The following is a 20,896-nucleotide window of genomic DNA, read 5'->3' on the forward strand; positions in this document are numbered from 1 at the left end:
GAAGTAAATGAAACCGAAGCAAGGGAGAACTATAAATACAATAGAGAGACCTACCCAACTAACTAAACCTTTCTTCCCTTTTATGACACTCTTTCAATGTTTTCATCTGTCACTCTTTCTTTTTTCTCCTTTTCTAAAATTATAAGTTTATATTGAGAACCATACATTACATGTAGTGTATACATCTTCTGGCATTGTATTTGTACGCCTGTGAAAATTCGACTCATATGAATTGGATTTACGAAATATATTGATTTGTGTAAGTATAACTTTGACAAATAACACAAGTTGTACAATACAAAAAAGTCACTAATATTGGATTGTACGAATTTGGTTTGGTCTAGTTTAGTTTGGAACTACGGATACCAGCGAGTCAAAAGTAGAAAATGTTTTAATATGGTTGAGTTTATCTTCCTTTCATAGTAATACCGATTGTATTTATATAAAAAAAATTAGCATTGTCCAATATAATACTTTACAAATCTGTGAAAATTAACTTACTTTGGAATCTTATAAAAATAATATCATCACATTGCTTCTGTTACAAAGATCTAGTAATTAAAGTTCTAGTGGATATGCACGAGGCAGATCAACTTAGTGACATGATTATAATAATAATCTAATCATCAGTTTAATATCTTTGATTGGGGTCTCTCAATCGATTCAGGTTTTGTAGTTCCATCATCTAAATTTGGTTGTTTATCCCACGTGGCATCTTTAGTTGCGGACATATGCACACCTAAGTTTACTAAACGTAATTATTTTGTATAGTTTCAATATTTTGTATAAATTCACAAGATCACTAAGAATAACTGAATTCTTATTAGGTTAAGAAAACTATCTCAAAAACTTAAGCTCTCACAAGATGGTCTCTCAATCTCTAAACCATAAGTTATGCACTACAAGAAAACGTAGCAGTAACAACGGCGGTTTACGACGAAATTATTTCTTCGTAACTTTACATGGGCTTTACAACGCAATTACGACGAGACATTATTTCGTCGTAAACTCCATGGTAATTTACGACGAAAGGATTTCGTCGTAAAGTCAATGTAAGTTTACGACGAAAGTACGTGGAATGCGAAATAGTTGTAAACGTTACATCGACATTACAACAAATCATGTTACCGTTATATAAAGGTGAAAACGTGCATTCAATGTGCTTTAACTTACCTAAATTCGTTGTAAAGTCGTTGTAAATGTTCCATGTAAAATCCATGTAAAAATTTTCTTGTAAAATCATTGTTATATTTCTCTATATATATATGTCATTTCCCACAACTCTCTTCTTCACAACACACAACTCTCTTCCTCTCGAACCTGATGGCGTTTAGACTATGTTCCTCATTCAGCCACCAATTACTATTTCGAAGATGACGATAAGGAACATGAGTCATTCGTCTGTCTGCCAATTCAGTGGAGCGACAAGGAGAAGTGGACGGAAGTGCAGTTGGTTTATACTTGAAAGGAACCTCCAACCATCGTCAAAGGTTCCTCTCAAGTACAAACCAGCTGCACTTCCGTCCACTTTCTCCTTGTCATTCCACTGAATTGGCAGACAGACGAACGACACAGGTTCCTTATCGTCGTCTTAGAAATAGTAACTGGTGGCTTAACAACGCAATTACGACGAAACCAACGAAATCAAATTTCGTCGTAAACGCCATGTAATATTACGACGCAAGTACGTCGAAAAGTAAACTTTACATCGACATTACAACGAATCATGTTACCGTTATATTTAGGTGAAAACGTGTATTCAATGTGCTTTAACTTACCTAATTTCGTCGTAAATTCGTTGTAAATAATATGTTAAAACCATGTAAAATCCATGTAAAATATTCCTTGTAAAATCGTTGTTATTTTTCAACTACCCAACTCGAAAATTTCTCTATATATATGTCATTTCCCACAACTCTCTTCCTCACAACACACAAACGGGAGAAAAAAAATCCGAAAAAAAATCAGAAAAAAAAAGATTTGAAAAAAAAATCTAAGAAAAAATGGCCGGTGGCGGTAGTATTTACGAGTTACGGAGTTGGATGTATTTGCACAAAGATTCCGACGGGAGGGTGACAAACGCATTTCTGAGCGGGCTAGAGACATTCATGCACCAGGCGGGCTGTACACCGATCACACAGGAAAGCGGTAAGATGTTCTGCCCCTGTCGGAAATGCAAGAATTCAAAATTTGCACGTAGTGAAACTGTATGGAAGCATTTAGTAAACAGAGGATTTACACCACAGTACTACATTTGGTATCAACATGGAGAGGGTTATGGGGGAAATGAAGCTAGTAGTAGTAATAATAATTTTGAGGATGGTCATCATAGTGAAGAACCGAATCATTTGCATAATGAATATAATTATCATCAAGATCATGAGCAGATGGTAGATCATGATAGGGTTCAAGATATGATTAGTGATGCATTTTTAGAAACAACTACAACAATAGCTGATGGAACTGGAAATGTAGAAGAACCTAATTTGGATGCAAAAAGGTTTTATGAAATGCTAGATGCTGCAAATCAACCAATCTACACTGGTTGTAGAGAAGGTCTCTCTAAATTGTCTCTAGCAGCTAGGATGATGAATATTAAAACGGATCATAATTTACCTGAGAATTGCATGGATGCATGGGTGGAGTTGTTTAAAGAGTATTTGCCAGAAGACAACGTGTCTGCTGAATCTTATTATGAGATTCAGAAATTGGTTTATAGTCTTGGGTTGCCTTCGGAGATGATTGATGTTTGCATCGACAACTGCATGATCTACTGGAAAGAAGATGACAAGTTAGAAGAGTGTCGATTCTGCAAAAAACCACGATTCAAACCGCAAGGCCGTGGGAGGAATAGGGTACCGTACCAAAGGATGTGGTACCTACCAATTACAGACAGATTGAAAAGATTATATCAATCTGAGAGGACTGCTGCATCGATGAGGTGGCATGCGGAACATGTCCAGAGAGATGGTGAGGTTGCACATCCATCAGACGCAAGAGCGTGGAAACATTTCAACAAGGTACACGCAGATTTTGCTACAAATATTCGGAATGTCTATCTTGGGTTATGCACCGATGGATTTTCTCCATTTGGAATATCTGGTAGACAATATTCTTTGTGGCCAGTCATTCTTACGCCGTACAATTTACCGCCGGATATGTGCATGGAACAAGAATTTCTATTTTTGACCATATTAATCCCTGGGCCGAAGCATCCAAAACGGTCTCTTGATGTTTTTCTTCAACCGTTGATAGAAGAGCTAAAGCAATTGTGGTCAGAAGGGGTGTGGACGTACGATTGTTCCTTGAAAAACAATTTTACGATGCGAGCAGTTCTGCTGTGGACGATAAGTGATTTCCCTGCTTATGGGATGTTGTCTGGCTGGACAACACATGGAAGATTATCTTGTCCATATTGTCTTGGATCGACGGATGCTTTTCAACTGAAGAATGGTAGGAAGAGTTGTTGGTTTGACTGTCATCGTCGCTTTCTTCCACTTGCCCATCCGTACAGAAGAAATAAGACATTGTTTCGGCACAAAAAAATTGTCAGAGACGGTCCTCCTCCATATCTCACCGGCCAGCAGATCGAAGCAGACATTGATTATTACGGAGCTCAGGAAACAGTTAAAGTTGGAGGAAATTGGCATGTTCCTGGAAATATGCCTGATGGATATGGTGTGTCTCACAATTGGCATAAGAAGAGTATATTTTGGGAGCTACCCTATTGGAAGGATCTTCTCTTACGCCACAATCTGGATGTCATGCATATTGAGAAGAACTTTTTTGAGAACATCATGAATACATTACTTAACGTCCCTGGGAAGACAAAAGATAACAAAAAGTCAAGGATGGACTTACCTGATATTTGCTCAAGAAGTGAGTTACATATCAAGAGCAATGGAAACGTTTCTGTTCCCATCTTCCGGTTGTCATCAGAAGCCAAAACAACTTTGTTTGACTGGGTTGCATCAGAAGTTAAGTTTCCTGATGGTTATGTTTCAAATCTGTCAAAATGTGTTGAACGAGGTCAAAAGTTATCCGGAATGAAGAGTCATGATTGTCATGTGTTTATGCAACGACTTCTTCCATTTGCTTTTGCCGAGCTCCTTCCAGCAAATGTCCATGAAGCACTTGCAGGTAATTATAAAACGTTAATATATATACATATGTTATGAAATGTTATTAATTTGATTACTTTTGCAATATACAGCCATCGGCGTTTTTTTCAGAGATCTCAGCACACGTACGTTCAAGGAAGAAGTCATCGAACAACTTCATCATAACATTCCGATCATATTGTGCAACCTGGAGAAGATATTTCCTCCTTCATTTTTTGACGTCATGGAGCATCTAGTTGTCCACCTACCATATGAAGCATTGCTTCGTGGACCTGTTCACAACGGATGGATGTATCCGTATGAGCGACAGATGAAACATATATGGGAGAAGTCGAAGATACGAGCACTGCTCGTATCTTCCTCCCTAACTCCTCTCCCCCTCTAAGGTAACTTTCTCTCTCTATCTTTTTTTTTTTTTATAGTTTAGGTTGTTAGTTTAGGTGATTAGTTTAGGGAATTAGTTTAGGTGATTAGTTAACGGAATTAGTTTAGATGATTAGTTTAGAAAATTATTTTAAACAATTCGTTTAGGATATATATTAATTTAATTTTTTTAAATTTTCTAGATGGCTCCTAGACCGAGACCAGCAGCTCCTGCACCTACGTATGCGGATTTGTTTGGCGATGGATCTTCCTCTAGCGGTCCATCGTCTTCTTCCGGGACAGTTCCAGACTCTCACACATCTCGGAGAGTTCCTTCGACCCCTCCTCCTCTTCCATCTCAGATGCCTCCCCCACGAGCTCCACCTGTCGCCCCGGATCAGCCTGCCCCACCGGCTGCAGTTCATCCCGATTTGCGGGTGCCAGCTCATGCACCATTCGCAAGATACACAGTCGAGGATTTGCTTGCCCAGCCCGGACGAGAGGGTTTACACGTTCTGGACCCCGATAGACCCCCGGGTACTTATTGGTAAGTACATAAAATTATTAATTTTAAATTTAAAATCTTTGATCAATTTTTTTAACAAATTTGTTATATTTGCAGGTTTGGGGCTAACAACCGTGTTAGCCGGAGCGTTTCAGAAACGATGAAGGGATATTATGACGGCCCTTATCCCAACTGGACCATGACTCCCGATCACGTCAAGACGACGTGGTTTAAATGTTTTGCGGTAATTATATTTACATATTATTAATATTTATATTGTTAATTAAATAATTATTATTTTTTTTTTCTAATCTTTTAAAATGTTTGTTTTTTCAGCAAATGTGGAACTGGTCCGTAGGAATCACCGAGAGGGTGAAGAGCGAATTTATTGCAAAGGCGAAAACTCGTCTTTGCAACACCGTCTCCGATTGGAAGGACAAGTGGGAGATTTACGGCTATGAGGGGAAGCCGAGCGGGGTCACAAAGGAAGCATGGGATGGCCTCATCACCTATTGGAACGAACCCAGCTCCATCCGCAAAGCCAACTCCTGCTCCGCTTCCCGAAGAACGAGGGATAAAGATGGCCATTTGCCCATGGTTCATAGATCCGGCCAAAAACCCCATGCCGGAATTCGTCTCGAAGCTGTAAGTTTTATTTAAATTTATAATTTTCATTATTTTAAACTTGTATTTATTAATTATATTTAATTTATTTATTATTGTTGTTTATTAGTTGGAGAAGACTGGAGTTTTGCCATCTCTCTCGGACTTATTCAAGATGACTCACGCCTCACCAGATGGGGTTTTTGTGGATCCTGCATCCGAGAAACTCTTCAACGCTGTGGCGTCTCGGTTTGAAGAGCAAGAGACGCAACTTACCCAACAGTCTGCAGATGGATTACCCGTCAAGTTGTCAACCGTAGAGGTCGACCGGATCTTCGAGGAGGTAAAATTTAATAATTTTAATTTTTTTTCTTTATTTTATTATTAACTCTAAATACGGTTTTATATATATACATATAGGTGGCTCCTAGAAAGAAGGGAAGGACGGTTGGAATAGGTTCCGTTAACGAAGTTGCAAGGGCGACTTCGTCATACTATTCGAGACGGGACCAGGACAACGACCGGATGCAGGCTCGCATGGATACCCAGCAGCAGCGTTTGGACTCTCTCGAGGGTTTGCTGGATGTGATGGCGGTGGGAAATCCAACTTTGCAGAGAGCTTTGGCGGAGAGACGAGCAGCTCTCGGGATGAGCCAGCCGGATCCCGAAGCAGGAACGTCTACAGACCCGAACCCCTCAGCCAACTACTTCGATGACCATGATGTTGGCCTTTAGTTTCCTTTTTTAATTTCTTTTGTTTTGTATAAAAAATTTAAATTCTATTTAATTAATGAATTTATAGTTTTTAAAAAAAATTATTTGGTTTCATATTTAATTTTATTTCAAATATTTTAAATTTTAAAATTATTGTTTTATAAAATTTATATAATTATTATAATTAATTAATATTTTAAATATGGAGATGTAAATTCGTTGTAAAATTCCACGTTAAGTCCTCGTAACGTTTACGAGAAATTTACATGAAGTCGTTGTAAAGTCCTCGTAAAATTTACATCGACTTTACGTGGAAGCCTTACGTGGCTTTTACAACGAACTATTACGAGGTATTTACATCGTCATTTACGAGGGCATTACGACGAATAGTTTCCTTCTGCTTTACGAGGAATTGACTTCCTCGTAAACGTAACTAGGACTTTACGACGAAACCTCCGTTACGACGAGCGTTTAACAACGAAACGCGTATCGATGTTAATTCGTCGTAAAGCCCCTATTACGACGAATTTACAACGAATACCGCCCTCGTAAAAAATATGTTTTCTTGTAGTGATGCCACACCTTGACATCTCCTTATATAGAAATATCAACTTTATAATCTCAGTAGTTTAACTTATTTAGATAATTCCTAAACAAACATATTTCATATTTCTTTCACATTCCGAATATCTTTTGAATAGCTTGCTCCACAAGCTTTCTTCAAGCTTATTTTCAACATTCTCTCCCTTAAGCTTGAACACATCTTGAACTTAAGTTTCTTCTCAACCTTGTATTTGTTCAGTTCCCAGTCCTTTTCAATGTAAGGAGCCATCTTAAGGCTAGCTAAATCCAAAGAAACAGAAAGACCTTCTTGCTTGGCAAATCCAATAGCTACTTTAATTACTTCCAAGTTAAGAACGGCATATCTTAACACTAACCACTTAAAGCCTGTGAAGTCTGCTTTGATTAATTCATCAGCCAGAATCTTGACACCACTGGAGAGACATGGTCGCATTGTTCGATTACCATAGTCATCGATCAAGCAGACACACTGCCCAGTGGAAATCTTCTTCTTCCTCAACATTGAGATACTGACACCACTGAAACCCATATTGCCAACAAACAACTGGATTTGTTCATTGTCTGCACAAGCCTCGATTATCTTTGTTGCTACACCAAACCGAAAACTAAAGCCTCGAACTGTATTAGCCACATTAGCAACATCAATCCCCTCAGCTTCGACCTCAATATCATTCTCGCCATTGCTAAAATTTGTCTCTTCAGTTCCTTCTTGGAGAGCCTTTAATGAATCTTCCTCCAACCTCATATCTTTTAAGATGGACGAAAGCTCCTCATCGTTCTTTTCGCTACACTTTCCTTTAGAGTCATTAGACATCTGATCATTGGTGTCCTGGGTAAAGTAACCAGCTTTGTCAGCCTTTTGATCTTTCTGAATTTCTTGCTCAGCCAAGGCATTGTAATGTTCCCACTTGGTCCTTCTCCTGAAGAGATATTTATGAGTACTGCTACTAACCGCATGTCTCCATTTACCACCATCTTCTTCATCATTTTCACCCTGTGATGTATATAATCCTTCCACTACCATATTACCCTCAAGCTTCACCTCTGTTTTCTTAGGCGGGTACCTCTTCTGCCTCCTCCCACCTTCTTCTTCCTCATCCACAGTATGAGACGCAACAGAACTAGCCTCATAACAGTTTTCTGAAGGAATGATGTTCATGTTAGTGTCTTGAAGAAGAAGAATTTTGGCAGTAGTGTTTGATTTCTCCTCCGTCCCGTTCCCAAGTGCCTCCCGCTCTTCCAAGTTAGCCACATGGAAGCCCAAGCCAGGTAACTCCTTCTCAGGTAGTCTCTTTACCCTAACAATTTGAATAGGCGGAGGAACATCTCTAAGATTTTTGATACCGTGAACCTCAGCCTCAAACGTGTGTGTCAAAGCAATCAACTTAAGATCAACATCAGAGAGTGTATGCAAATCACCAATAGCTTTAGCAAATTTTATAAATCTACTGAGAGATTCAGGAGATGGTTCCATGGTTTCGATAGTGAAAGAGATGAATTTGAGACGATGTTGAGCATCGCGAATCTCCGAGAGTACTTCAGGGACGGTTACAAAATTTTCGGCTAAGTCGGTTACACTCTGTTCATTCATGACGGCGTAGGCGTCAACAACAGCCATAGATATCCCTTTTGTGGATTTGCAGTTTCCGTCCATACCAAATACCAAATCCTCATTTTTCTCAAACAGCTCAATCTCAGCTTCATCTATCACTTGAGTTTTAGTTTTTCCATCTTCCTCCTTACACATCGGTTTCAGAAAGTAATAACTCAAAAACTTTTCACCTTCACCAAGCTCAGACTCTTTACCAAAATACTCATCAACAATCTCCTTAAGCTCATCATCCCTTTTCAAGGGATCTTCGTCATCACTTTCTTCCTCCCTGTTCACATCTTCAACTAGGAGTAACAGCAAATCCACATCTGTCCTATGCCAGAACAACATACACACGTTCATACTTGTTACCTTCTTCTTATAGTTCTCTAGTCTTGTTTTCCTTTTCTTTCTCTCTGCAACTTTCAGCAGAAGCAGTCTTCTGTTTAATGCTTGATTGTTGTGTATCATCGTCTCAAACTCATACTCTTGTTCCCTTTCTCAGCAGCGTCTTTCATCACACGGCAAGGCCAATTTCTAGTCATGTTTCTCCAGACCCCTATTTTAATCTCCTTACAACATTTTGACCTTGTATATGATCTATAGTTCTCTGAACCTTGTATCCATCTCTTCCTCCTTTTTGCCCTTTCTTTGCGAGCGACTTTCTTCTGTTCAATCTCCTCGAGAGCACGGGCACGTCGAGCCTCTAAGCCCTTGAGCTCATGTTCTTTGAGAGGCCAGTCACTGGGGATACTTGCGTCTTTCTCTACTCTTGGTTTACGGCAATGGACGAGCTTCTTAGCATCCTTTTCCTTCCTTTTGTGGTGCTCCTTCACCTTTCTTATGACCTTGTGTTTCTGCTTCAAGGTCACTCTCTTACTCTTGCCCTCTGAAATCTCTGTTATTCTCTTCTTCTTTCTCTTGTTCTTCCATTTTCTGTCTAACCTTTGCCAATTGTGTACCCAATGACAGTTCCCTTTGCTCCACTCCAACCAACTATTTCTTTGTCTCTTGAGTGTGTTCTCGATATGTATCCCCAACATGTCTGAGTTATTACTCTCTTCGTGGCTCAAAATATATGTCAACTGATCTTCAATATATAGAACAAGTCTTGTCAATCTCTTCTTCTTCCTTGTTACTTTCTTTCTTCTCTTGAGCATTTTCTCAAACACTTGGTAGGCGCTACCATCCATCTCTGTCTTTGAGCTGTTATCCTCTTCGAACAAATGGATTTCAATCTCTGAATCATCCTAAATCCATGCGGGCCAGCTAATTAGGCCCAAAGTGGACAATATCGTACTAATAGGATAATATAGAGTTGGACATGGGCTCACACAATTCCAACAATTGGTATCAGAGCGCGGTTGACGAGAAATCTGCAAGAAGACTACAATACCTTTCGAGAGATGAATGTGTATCCTTCGAGTTAGGAATGAGAGGTGTGTGTGGCAGAGAGGAAGTCAGCTGTAGGACATAAGATGAGTGTGATCCTTAGTTTGAGGGGGAGAATGTGAGATATCAAATAAGTCTCACATTGGAGAATTAGACAAAGAGTGTCTAATATATAGATATGTCCAACTCTGATTAGTACGAGGCCTTTTGGGAAGGAGCCCAAAAGTAAATCCATGCGGACCAGCTAATTGGGTCCAAAGTGGACAATATCGTACTAATTGGATAATATAGAGTTGAACATGGGCTCACACAATTCCAACATTTTGTGTATATGCCTATAAACTACACACTCTGAATGCGATGTCCGAACCAATTTAAACAGATGAATTATGAGCATACCGACTGAATTCAACGTTGTAATTTTGTCATTTTGCTAAAACTTATATTCCCTTTTGGTTTTGTGCAACTTAACAGTATTTAATTTCGTCGGCCAAAATATATGTTTATTTAAACTAATACCCTTACATTCGAAAACAAACACAGTGTTAGAATTTAACCTATGTAAAAATCGTTATACATTATAGTACAATTTGTGCATTAGGTGGAACCATGAAATTCAGTCTAATATATAAATATAGAAGTCAGAGTGGTTTTATTATAGTGGTCCTAAGTCCTAAGTCCTAAGTCCTAACATTTATTGATAGCTCAGCTGGGTCAATATATATATCCGTTCGAGTTTAATCTCAGCTCACTTAAAATGTATATGTATCAGAAGCAAGTTAATATAATATTGAATTAACAAAAATGGCTTCGTCGAAAGAGAACCCCTGGTTTTCTGAAAAGCGATGTGATTCCGGCAGCAACCTCGGTGAACCTCCAGCTCACCGTCCTCCCGACCCCCTTGACCCTCCTGACTATGCTCCCCTCGTTGATTTCCCTCCCCTCCCCACTTCCCCTGCCACCATTACTTCGAAGACTGCTTCTTCTGAAAGGAAGAAGATGATTTCCACTACCTCAGGTCAGGGACAACAATTGCAAGCTCCTTTAGACCTGAAACAAATTATTTCTGTTACAAATCAACCCACTATCTCAGATTCTGCAAATTCAAAAAGTAGATCTGAAGAAAACACTATTCCCCAAACAGTAACTCCACCTTCAGATTTCAGTGTGCTCCCGCCTAAACACTCTTCCCCCCTCCAAACTAACTCCGCCTCCTCAAAGCCTCCAGTTACAATCCAATCCTCCTCTGCATCTACCTCTTCTACCCCACCTCTCCCCATTCCCACAACCAAATCTATCGGCCAAAATACTACTCTTAACCCCCAAAATTCAAACACAAACCCCTCAGACTCAAACACAAACCCACCTAGAAACCCCACTATCCAGCCTCCGACCATTTCCAAGAAGACTAATCAACCGACTAAAGGACAAAGTTGGCCCAAAAAGCCAAAATTTCGATGGACAAATCACTTAAAAGACTGGCGCCTACTTCCCTCTCTCCGGATGGAAAACCAAGAGTAGCAGTCCCAGACGCAGTATTCCAACGTGGAGTTGAACTTCACAAGCAATATCTCATAGGCACTTTTCTTGGGAAATGCCTGACTGTGGACCAATGTAGAGCGTTTTAAACTTCATTTGGGGAAAATGTTTAAAGCTTGAGATACACATGCAGCCTTTAAAACGATCCTTCCTAGTCCGAATACCCAAGGACTTCATAAGAGCTAAAGCTTTGGAAAAGCACTTGTGGTATGTAGGCACTTCTATGTTCTATGTCTCCCAATGGGGGTCATCTACTCATCTACCATACCGGAGATTGAGTCGATACCTCTTTGGGCGCACCTCTCTGGAGTTCCATTTGATCTTCGCACCAAGGAAGGTTTAAGCTTGGCTGCATGATTAGTAGGGGAACCTATTGAAACTGATGACTACACCAAGAATCTCACTGATCTTAATATTGCGCATGTCAAAGTCCTAGCTGATCTCACCAAACCTTTGCCTTCTTCTGGTGAATTAGTTCGGCAAAGTGGAGAAATCATCCCAATAGATATTGAATATCCTTGGGTCCCTCCCTACGCATTGTCATCGCATTGGCCACATCCCGAAGGACTGCATATACTCCCCTCCTGCTCCAACTGACCCTAAAACCACAGATGAAAGCAATGCTAAAGTCGTGGTTCCTGATCCTCCTGATACTGATGAGTGCCTCGAGGATTCCATGGAATTATACAACCCTGGAAATGAGCCGCCGGCAGTGACAGACATGGAGATAGAGTTGATTCACACTTCTCCGCCAGTTGGGTCAACTCCTGACCGTCCAGATAATGATCTTATTGAAACTTCTGATGAGATCCCTCAGGAGGTTGAAAGTCTTATCTCTGACCCTCTCATTCCTATTCAAAGCATCCCTATCTCCTCCCCCATCCCTCCTATTAATACCCAAAAACCTTCTCACTCTTCCCCTCCGCCTCCCCAACCTCACAAAACATCACTTTTTCATCCTCCCCTACCAAAGCCAACTTTGTTTTTGGACTCTCTGCAACCTATGCCCCCACTTTTGGATCCTATATAACCACCAAACAAGCAGCTGCTTTTAATGCCCCTATCATCACTATCCCTCCCCAATTCACTTGCCCTTCTAGACCTCCGCTCATTTTCCAACCCACAAAAAAATCATCCCCTCCTAACTCCAAGCTAGACTCTTTTTGCACCACCTCTTCTACCCCTCAGGAGCCGCCACCTGGTGGTACTCCTCCCCCAACCTGTTAAATATGTGTACACAACTATTTTTTTGGAATGTCCGAGGACTAAATGATTCAGACAAGCACAAACCTTTTGCTCAGTGGCTTACCTATAACAATCCCCTTTTTGGTGCTATTTTGGAGTCTCATATTAAAGAACTTATGCTCAACTCAATCATGACAAAGGTCTGTCCCCGTTGGCGGTTTACTTCGAACCATCTCTCTGATGTTGATGGTCAGATTATCTTCATATGGCGAGCCCCTGTTACTGTAACAATGATCCATCAGACTCGTCAATCTCTTACTGTTGAAGTCTCAATCCAATCAACACACCATCACTATGACTTCAGTGTATGCGTCTAATCTGGTGGCTGAAAGGGTGGAACTCTGGACGGATCTCATCACCATCCAGCAAACCTTGAGTCTCCATTCCAAGCCTTGGATCGTTGCTGGAGATTTTAATCAAATAACTAGTCCTTCAGAACATTCCTCCCTATCTGTTCAGGCAATCTCCAACGGCATGATTGATTTCAATGATACAATTCTTCAGCTTGGACTATTTGACCTCCGGTTTCAGGGAATCTTAAACACCTGGTCCAACAAACAACTGGCTTCTCCAATTGCAAAGAAGTTGGATCGTGCGCTAGTAAACTTTGAGTGGATCTCGTCTTACCCTAATAGCTCTGCTTCCTTTTTGGCACCTGAATTCTCTGACCATACCCCCTGCCTCCTGAACCTTGCTACCCCTCTCCCTATTGCTGGAACCAAACCGTTCAAATTCTTCAATTATCTCACCAAACACCCCCTCTTCCTTACTGCTGTGAGTGAAGCCTGGATTCTTGCCGGAATCTCCTCATCGACTCTCTCGGAACTCAGTTGAAAACTGAAAAGCCTAAAGAGTGCACTTCAAAAAATAAACAGTGAGAATTATTCAAAAATTCAAGAGAGGGTTATTATTGCTAATAATTTGTTAAAAGATGTGCAGGTAAGGGCGCTTCATCAACCATCTGAGGAACTATTTTTGGAGGAGAGAAACTTACATGATAAATGGACTTTCCCCCGGAGTATCGAAGAAGCTTATTTCAAGCAGAAGTCTCAAATCAACTGGTTAAAGGAGGGAGATTTCAATACATCCTACTTCTTTTGTGTCGTTGTGGTTAGAGCTGCCTATAACTCGATCAACTCCTTCTTGCTTCCGTGTGGAACGCTCATCTCTGAAAGCTATGGCAAACTTAGCTGTAAATCACTTCAAGTCTATTCTTGCTCCTGAAACTCTTCCTTATGCGTATGTATCCATCAACTGGTTCCAGGACCTGCTTTCTTACCGATGCTCCGAAGCTGACTGCCTCTTACTTTCTTCCCTACCAGAAGCAACATCAATCACTAGAGCTATACTCAAACTCAACCCCCACAAATCGCCAGGTCCAGATGGCCTGACCTCAGGTTTCTTCAAGGCCACGTGGGAAATTTTAGGTGATGAGGTGATCAGCTCCATCCTTCGGTTCTTTGGAACAGCTTTCATGCCCTCTGCAGTTAATGCCACGATCCTCACAATGGTCCCTAAACTCCCTGGTGCTTCAGCAGTCTCAGATTACAGACCTATCTCTTGTTGTAACACACTGTACAAGGCGGTATCCAAGATTTTGGTCTCTAAGCTCAAGCCAATGCTACCTGGCTTCATTCTTCCAAACCAAACGAAGTTTGTGCAAGGGAGATTACTTGTAGAGAACACAATTCTGGCAACGGAGCTAGTGAATGGATATCACAAAGTCTCAGGACCTAAGAAGATAGTGCTCAAAGTGGACATCGCTAAAGCCTTCGATACAATAAGCTGGAGCTTCATTCTAAATTGTCTTGCAGGAATAGGTGTACCAAACCGCTTTATCAGATGGATAGAGAGCTGCATCACAACTCCAACCTTCACTGTCGGTTATAATGGAAGAGTTCATGGCTATTTCAAGGGGAAAAGGAGGCTTCACCAAGGCGATCCTCTAAGTCCCTACCTGTTTGTAATAGCCATGAACTGTCTCTCAACTCTTCTCAACGAAGGAGCGATGGAAGGAAGATTCAACTACCATGATAAATGTGCCTCTACAAAGCTAACTCACCTATGCTTCGCAGATGATCTACTCATATTCACGGATGGTTCTGCCAATGCGGTAAATGCTGTTCTAGAAATTCTGGAGGAATTCAAAACTATGTCGGGCCTAGCAGTGAGTATACAAAAGACAACATTCTACATTTGTGGATTGAATGAACAAGAGGTCAGTTCCATCACAAATCAGACTGGTATAACTCATGGTACGTTGCCTATCAGGTATCTAGGAGTTCCCCTTTGTACAAAAAAGCTATCTATCCTTAATTGCGAACCATTGCTACAACAAGTGAAGAGAAAGGTCAATACCTGGAGTGCGCAGACACTATCCTTTGCAGGACGGTTGCTGCTGGTTAACACGGTAATAGCGGGGATCACGAACTTCTGGTGCGCAACATTCGTAATCCCAAAATCTGTGATAAAGAAAATCAACTCAATATGTGGAGCATATTTGTGGAAAGGATCAGCAGAAGGGCACTACTCAGCTCGAGTTTCTTGGGAGACAATTACGCTGAGTAAATCAGAAGGAGGTTTGAATTGTAGGGATCTGGTTGCGTGGAATAAAGCTTGTGTGTTGAAGCTCATCTGGATCCTCTTCTGCAATTCAAGGTCTTTATGGGTTGCCTGGTACAAAAAGGAAGTTTTGAATGACTCTTTAAGTAATTTTTGGACAAGGAAAACTAACCAGAAATTCTCTTGGTTTGCTAACAAACTTTTGCGCATTAGAGAGATAGCATACCCCTGGATCAAAGTCAAGGTGGGGAATGGTGAAACAACTCGATTTTGGACTGATAACTGGTTCCCTTTTGGCAAGCTTGAGGAGTACCTCTCGCCCTCGATCTCACGACGAATGCAACATTGAAGGATATAAGTGCCAATGGAAACTGGGTTATTCAATCACCACGAACTGAGAATCAACTACAGCTCCAGATGTATCTCTCAACGATCCACTTATCAGATGAGGAAGACTTATATGAATGGACTGTTAACGGCACCCAATGGGACAAATTCAAAACAGGTTCGATCTATAGCTTACTAAAAAGACATGCTGCCACAGTACCTTGATATCAGACCATCTGGTGTAAAAGAGGGATCCCAAAGCACAACTTTCTATCTTGGTTATTTGTTCTGAACCGTTGTCCCACAAGAGATCGTCTACTTAGTTGGGGACTGAACGTCGACCCAACATGTCTGTTGTGTAACGCAGCATCTGAGTCCCGCGATCACCTGTTATTTGACTGTCCTTATAGTTGGGAGATCTGGTCATCAGTAACAACGAGATGCTCTGTCACTTCTCCACGAGATTGGCCAAGCATCGTCTCTTACCTCACTTCGCTGCGTCTTCCTAAACCTCATAAGAAACTTTTGCTTATCGCCTGGCAATGCTCGATCTATCTACTCTGGACAGAAAGGAACTCTCGAATCCACCGGGGTTGCTTTCGTCCTCCACACTCCCTCTTGGCGACACTTGATCTTCTCGTCAGGAATCGGTGTTCCAGCCTCCGTTCACAGAATCCAGCAACAACATCGCAGATGATTCAGTTCTGGCTACATTAACTCTCAACATCTTCTCTCACACCCCCATCGTCTCCGGCGATCGTTTCCGTAATCACCTATTTCGCTTGATCGCTAAACTGCCTCGATCACATCTATTACGTGGATCATTTTGAATTGGGCTGGGTTCTTTAAAAATTTCTTTTGGTATCAATTATGTGGGCCGCCTGTGGCTATGCATCAAACACTAAGGCCCGAGCCTGTTTTCCTTTTCTTCATGCATTTGATAGAAAGCCTTTCTTCAAGAAAAAAAAGTTGATATAATATTTTGGGTTAATGATCCATGTAGCAGTTAAAATGACCCCCTATAGACGCTTTAACCGGCAAGAAAACCCGAATTTCTATAGGCCTCTTGGTGATTAGTCATTGGGCCTAGAAAGCCTTTGAAATCACACCAAGATTATCAAAAAAATTTAATAGTACATTTATTAACAAATATCTCTAAAAAAATTATGTCCGCATGTGCAGACAAAACACCTAGTATATATATATATATATATATATAAGCTTAAATACTTAATTAAGCTGCTGAAAACAAGAATGGATATATATATTATATATATTTATATGATGTTTAAAATATAGAAAATAGCATATATTGGATATAGATTGAGAAGTTGCACCCAATAACTCAACAAAAAATTGAAACTAACAAACTAACCAAAATCACATTCTCTTTCTTCTTTTCTCTTTCTAGAAAACTAATTTTAATTTTAATTTTAGTTATTTCACAAATAATCCCATATAAATTACAAAGTGAAAGGTTGTTGGATTAGATAAGACTAAAATAAAGCAATATAAATATTCATCCGAGGGTCAACATGAACAAAATAAGTTATTATGGTGTCTGTCTTTCATACTTAGAGCATGATTATTAAAGGGTTCTCTTAGGTGAAGTTCTTAACGGAATATAAGAATTGGTTTTTAAATATCTTATTTAAGAACTGGTTCTTAACTTTTTTAGTTAAAAGTTAAGAGACGGATTCTTATATTTCGTTAAGAACTCCACCTTAAGAACCATCCAATAATAATGCTCCAAAGCACTATGTAATGAGTAGGAACCTTCCAACTACGTCATCAGACTCTGTAATATTTTTCTTACGTTGAACTTCAACAATACTAAATTAGTTTTAATGTGCATGTAAATAAGTATTTTGTAGAATATATGTACTTTTTACATATAACTTCAACTAGACTGAAATATAATACCAATTATGAATTTTCTATTTTAACTTCAAATAAATGGTAGTGTAATCAAGTAATATAATGACCACCTCCCCTGATTACAAGGACAATGGACTTTCAGAAGTACCAAACGTTGGGCCAAAAACAATCACTGGGACCAAAACAAACAAACAAACACTAAGCAAAGCAATGAACTCATTTGGAGCCCAAACAATACACATATATAGACCTCTAAATTCACAAGGATATCGAAAGATTCACATGCTATGGCTTGATTCTGCAACTAAGCGGATCAAGAAGAAAAAAAGACATTTAGTCGTTACTAACATTCTTTTCTCATTTTTAATTAGATTGAACTGATCTCGAATTTCACACAAGATCTTATAGTATTTATTCACTAATCGAGAAATGATTGTAGCAGTTTTGATGGTTCTTTCAAAATCCTAAATAATAGTTTTTATTCAACTACCTAACAATCCAGATTACGTATTTTATCAACTTCTTAAAATGCTTAATTTAGTTTCGATTTTCCACGTTAAAATTGATTTTGTTTATACGATTAAAGAAGAGTACATTCACAAATCACAATTTTGTATAGTGTACGGGCTAGTTTTAGGGAAAGTCGCATTTTAAACTCTGACAGTGTCACATTCTCGCACTGTAAACACTGAACGTTTTTTACTAGCACTTTAAACTTTGAAAGTGACATTTTTATCATAACAAACCTCCAAATCAACTTTCCAAGTCAACTTGATGACATGTACTGTTCATTTTGTGATGACGTGTCGGTTTTTTTTTTTTTTCTTTTAAATAAAAAATAAAATACATAGAAAAATCGAAAAAATTCGAAAAAAATCGAAAAAATTCAAAAAAAATTTAAAATTTCAAAAAAATATAAAAATAAAATTTCAAAATTAAAAATAAAATAAATATTTTTAAAAGTTAATCCAATTATAAACCAATAAGTATATATAATATAATAACTTGAATGGTGATTTTAGATTCTCGATTTTTAGTTTTTGATTTTTTTAAAAAAATTAATTTATTAATATTTAACTTGTTAAATTTTCAAAATTAATCCTATTATTGGTATTATTTATTAAAATGATATTTATTTTAGTAATTTTAAGTTTGTTTAAAAAGAAATTAACTTATAGGTGAAGTTCTTAAAAATAGTAAATAACTTTGAAATTAAATAAATAACTAATCAAACTTTAAAGAAACTAAAATATATGTTACTTATCTAAGAAGCTCCACTAATACCAAAACCTAACATATACAAATCTAAAGACTTACCTCTCTATCTCTTAATTATATTTCAAATTAACTTACAGTATTTTAGTTAAGGTCAAAAACATTTTAATTGGTCTATGAGATGTTTTCTAGTTTCACAAAAATTTAATAAGTTAAGTATTAATAAATCAAAAATTAAAAAAAAAATCAAAAACAAAAAAAAACTGAATCTAGTATCATCATTCAAGTTATTATATATATTTATTGGTTTATAATTGGATTAATTTTTTAAAACTATTTTATTTTATTTTTAATTTTGAAATGCTATCTTTATATTTTCTGAATTTTTCAAAAAAAATCAATTTTTCAAATTTTTCGAATTTTTTAGAATTTTCTATGTATTTTATTTTTATTTTAAAAAAAAAAACTGAGACGTCATCACAAAATGAACAGTACCTCATTGACTTGGTAAACAAGTAAACCTCATTGGAGGTTTGTTATGATAAAAATATCACTTTCAAAGTTTGAAGTACTAATAAAAAAAGTTCAGTGTTTAAAATGCGAGAATATGACACTCTGAAGGTTTAAAATGCGATTTTTCCACTAGTTTATAAGCTACATGTCTTTTGTCAAACTATTATATGTCACGATATCTTCTTATTTTCCATGCAGGATATTCGAGAAATATCATGAATTCAAACCAATCCATGTGATAACTGAATAAAAGTGAAAGTGGAACAAAAGCTTCTTTCTCTTCTCCGTTCTCTTACTTCAATTTTTCACGGAGAAGAGATGTGATGAAGCTTTTTAGTTATCGCCGGTTTTTCATGAATTCAAACCAATCCATGTGATAACCGAATAAAAGTGAAAGTGGAACAAAAGCTTCTCTCTCTTCTCCGTTCTCTTACTTCAATTTTTCACGGAGAAGAGATGTGATGAAGCTTTTTAGTTATCGCCGGTTCGGCGCCTTTCAACCGGATTCGGGTTTATCCGACCGGTTTCTGTTTCCGGAGTCACACTTTTCTTTTGGTGGTCTGCCGGCTTTGCCTCCGGCGTCTTTGCACTCATCTCCGGTGATGGACATCCGGCTTTTGCCTCCGCATCACACCTCGTCGGTGTTGACGGCGGTTTTTCACCGGTTTTTTTTCTGGTTCTGTTTCTGTCTACGGCTCTTGTGGTTTCTTCTTCCAATTGACTCTCTTTCAATAGTTCTTTTTCCGGTTCTGTTTCAGTCTGCGGTTCTTGTGGCTTCTTCTTCCAATTAACTCTCTTTCAATTCCTCTGTCTGATCCTTTGACTTTACTTCCTCGTCGGAGGTAGTTTCATCTTCGCGCTTTTTCCTATCATTAAAGATGACCGTGTTGCATCTCGGAAAATAGATAATGGATTGATCGATTGAAGACGATTGATTCTTCTCCGAGCCGTGGATCTGCAAAGCGTCTTGGAATAAACGAAGACTGCCTAGCGTGACGGTTCTTCTCTGTTAATGCTCCGCCGACGGTGGAGGTCATCCTACCGCTTCGTTTTCGCCGGCGGAAGTGGGCTCAGCGTCGTCTTGACGCGTGTTCATTGGGTGCTGGGCATCCGGACACGTGGTGGTCATGCTGGCTTGCTTTCCTCTACGGGTTTCTTCTTGTGGACTGTAGGCCCAAAGAGTTTTTGTATAGTTGGCCCGGTCTTTGGGCTTTTGCTTATGTATGTAGGGCTCGATCCAGTTGGGCCGGGTTCTTTTAATAAAAGTCCAGATGAAAAAAAAAAAACCCAATCCATGTGAGTTTCCAAATCTTAACAATTTTTAAAAAATTTAAATATAGAAGTATTTCCGAATTCCCGTTTGCATGTTAGCTTATCAGTTCCAAGAAGTAGGGGAATAGGAAAACAAGTGTCGCACTTTCAACGATGTAAGAGTGACACCCATCCCCACACTTACATGATTACATCATAGGCTCTTTAATGTTACAGAGTATTCATTTCTTCCCCCGTTACTCATCACATTAGTAGAATTAGTACTACTAGTTCTTTCTCATGCATTTTAAGAAGCCCATGACAGATTTGTAGTAAGTAGACAACGAGATTTATATTTACAACGAAGTCATAATTAACACAATGACCGATTTACCCGAGTGAATACATTTGTGTCTACAATTTTGCTACCGAAGTTGGTAACTCAACCGATTCAATGCTTAGTTTATATAGAAAGTCAGATCGTCTTTAAGTCTA

At 38.9% G+C, this 20,896-nt stretch overlaps 3 protein-coding genes across 3 annotated transcripts; 2 read left to right on the forward strand and 1 right to left on the reverse strand.

Annotated features, from left to right (window-relative positions):
- Positions 1-4,365: 4,365 nt before the first annotated feature.
- Positions 4,366-8,958, reverse strand: LOC106417507 (RNA-binding NOB1-like protein). Its single transcript, XM_013858298.2, has one exon. It carries the CDS (start codon positions 8,948-8,950, stop codon positions 6,971-6,973), a length of 1,980 nt encoding a protein of 659 aa, XP_013713752.2. The 5' UTR covers positions 8,951-8,958; the 3' UTR covers positions 4,366-6,970.
- Positions 8,959-10,675: 1,717 nt separating this feature from the next.
- On the forward strand, positions 10,676-12,440 carry LOC125592753 (leucine-rich repeat extensin-like protein 5). The gene is made up of 3 exons (XM_048768141.1): positions 10,676-11,303; positions 11,626-11,747; positions 11,916-12,440. Exons 1-3 carry the CDS (start codon positions 10,676-10,678, stop codon positions 12,438-12,440), a joined length of 1,275 nt encoding a protein of 424 aa, XP_048624098.1.
- A 509-nt stretch (positions 12,441-12,949) lies between these two features.
- BNAC09G39340D lies at positions 12,950-13,489 on the forward strand. The gene has a single exon (XM_013858299.1). It carries the CDS (start codon positions 12,950-12,952, stop codon positions 13,487-13,489), a length of 540 nt encoding a protein of 179 aa, XP_013713753.1.
- The last annotated feature ends 7,407 nt before the right edge of the window (positions 13,490-20,896 follow it).

Source organism: Brassica napus, chromosome C9 (assembly GCF_020379485.1).
Source record: "Brassica napus cultivar Da-Ae chromosome C9, Da-Ae, whole genome shotgun sequence".
Taxonomy (NCBI): Eukaryota; Viridiplantae; Streptophyta; class Magnoliopsida; order Brassicales; family Brassicaceae; genus Brassica; species Brassica napus.